General features: G+C 37.7%; 1 protein-coding gene across 1 annotated transcript in view; it reads right to left on the bottom strand.

Moving 5' to 3' along the window:
* The window catches only part of LOC122266503 (beta-1,3-glucan-binding protein-like), a 3731-nt gene extending 1717 nt beyond the window's left edge, over window positions 1-2014 (bottom strand). The window contains exons 1-6 of the mRNA XM_086538091.1: window positions 1990-2014; window positions 1643-1701; window positions 1119-1231; window positions 890-964; window positions 359-549; window positions 134-189 (exon numbers count right to left, since the gene is read on the bottom strand). Of these exons, the coding sequence (XP_086394217.1) occupies window positions 134-189; window positions 359-549; window positions 890-964; window positions 1119-1231; window positions 1643-1697 (490 nt within the window). The 5' untranslated portion in view covers window positions 1698-1701; window positions 1990-2014. The remainder of the gene's footprint in view (window positions 1-133; window positions 190-358; window positions 550-889; window positions 965-1118; window positions 1232-1642; window positions 1702-1989) is intronic.
* Window positions 2015-2500: the final 486 nt, after the last annotated feature.

Genomic DNA, 2500 nt, shown 5'->3' with positions numbered 1-2500 from the left:
AAGGATTTTATAGTGCAAAGGCAGATAGCAAAAGTATGTTCTTATGATATATCTTTCTACATGAAATACAATGTTCAACTGAAAAGAAGATAAAATCTATTCTATGTATGACGTCACACATCTGTTTGTTTACCTGGCCATATCCAATCACCGCGAGGCATCTTGGCGCGAACTTCGATACGACCATATCTGTTGGATATATTAGAAACATAAATACAATATATAAAACAAATTCGTTCTGTAGGCAAAGAAAGCCTACTTCAAGGTTTATATTTCCAGACTGATATAAATAAAACCAAGACCACGTAAGCGCTGTTGCGTCCTTTGTTGCATCTCCCCAGCCCTTTCAGCCACAGACCTGAAGGCGAAGCTCGACAAGGTTCTGAGGCGAGCGCTCATGATGGGGTTGATGATGTTGCTGCTTGAGCCAACTCGAGAGCAGCCCGAGTAGATGTTGGCGGTGCACACGTCCCCTTGGCCGTTCATTCCCCACAGGTCGAGGGTGCCGCTGGTCAGGAAGGCCTCGTCCTTCCAGTTGGAGGTCAGATCCTGCGACAGGTCAAGACGTCCTCAATGTGAATTATCTCTTTTTCCCCACAACTCTCTCTATTGGGCCTAAAAACTGACCATTTGTGTACATGTATGTATAGACAGATAGATACACATATATGTGTGTATTTGTATGTATGCTTAAATGCGTGTATTTTTATACACATGCATATATTTGCGTTTACATATTCAAACACCTAAACAGGTGTGTGTGGATAAATAAATTTATGTATATCTATACATAGGTGTATGAATACGCACATGCACAAATGCAGACCTCAACAATAAACTTAAAAAACAAGAAAAAAAAAACAAGAGAGACAAAAGGAGAACAACTTACAGGCTTGATGAAGAGCGTGGAGTCTCGGGTATAACTGACGCTGCGGTTGTTGACGTACAATTGGAATTCGAAGTTCTGCGGACGGAAAGCGTTTCTTATTATCTGCACAGCCGATTTTGTCATTTGACTAACGCCACGGACATTTCGTAAACAGAATAAAGTAAATATGAAACATAGAAATAAACAATCTTATAAATTAGCGCAAGTTAAGTGTTTAAAGACAACTTACTCCTCCACCGGCCGCGCTGATCTCGTGCTCCCAAACATCGTGGTCGAGGTAATCGAAGTTGTCCTCGAAGATCATGCACGGGAAGCTGGTGCAGTCCTCGGGCTCCACCACGTCTGGCGGGGAGGAAGTCGGGCTCCGTTATGAAGGGGATTTATGGCTTTTATGAGGGAATCTCAATGATTTTCTCTTTGTATGATGCTTAATTTGTGTCTTTTATAATCTCACCAAAGCGAGGCCAACACAACACGAATCTACATTACATTTTGATAATAATAGATTGTAAGTATCGCACAAATTCGTAGAGAATATGAGGTAAGGAAGAGACACAAAGAGAAAGGGGATTTATAGAATCAGGAAATACCTGAGGGGAGATCGAGTGAGACGCACAGCTTGAGAATATAGAATGCAAAGAGATAGAACAAATAGAACAGAAAGAAGTGAATCAACAACACCAGAAAGAGAAAGGCGACCACATAGACAGACAGACAGAGAAAATGAATGCTTTGAGCGCAGGATTCACTCACCGGCAGCGAAGGCTCCGCAGGCCAGCAGAACGACACACGCAACGATAGCCCTCATCTTGCTGTAGGAGAAGGCTGGGGGGATTATTTGTTTTGTTTTGAGAAAAAATAAATGGATTCTTAGATAATTGATATTGATATGAAATATGTTAACTTTGGTTGCTTACCGTGATAACTTTTGTACAAAATGATGATCATAACCACGGGTTATTATATGTAATAATGATGATAACAATAAGTAAAAAAAAGAAAAAAATACAAATAAAATTCTGAAGAATGACATTAAATAAACACTGATCAGTCCAGTCTCAGAATACAAAATGGATAAAATTGAAGTAGGTAAGACTCACCTGTGTGAAAGAACTGTCTACCACTTACTACGGTGCCATCAAGGGATGCCGCCCTTTTATAGCCGGTCTCTGTGACGTTCCACCTACGGGGCGTGGGAACTCGCGTCTGCATTTTTGTCTTATTCACATAATCGTTCGAATAGTAACAGTGGATTTCAAGGATTTTTTTTCAATGCGATTCATGGTGAGTTCATGGCATACACTGCCAATTCATTGTCCATCAGGAAAGAATGAAATGTTCATGTACTATTCATATATATGCATATATATATATATATATATATATATATATATATATATATATATATATATATATATATGTATATATATATATATATATATATGAATCTAAATATCTACATATGATACATATATATGTATATATGAATATAATCATACATATATGTATGCATGTATAAACATTTATTTAAACAAATAGTGTATATATATACACACATATACAAATATGTGTATATATATGCATACACACACACATATATATATATATATA

The sequence above is a fragment of the Penaeus japonicus genome, unplaced genomic scaffold (genome assembly GCF_977035675.1).
Source record: "Penaeus japonicus unplaced genomic scaffold, GWHDUDI00000001_assembly GWHDUDI00000006, whole genome shotgun sequence".
In the NCBI taxonomy this organism is placed as follows: domain Eukaryota; kingdom Metazoa; phylum Arthropoda; class Malacostraca; order Decapoda; family Penaeidae; genus Penaeus; species Penaeus japonicus.
This window is presented reverse-complemented; position numbering and strand designations above follow the sequence as displayed.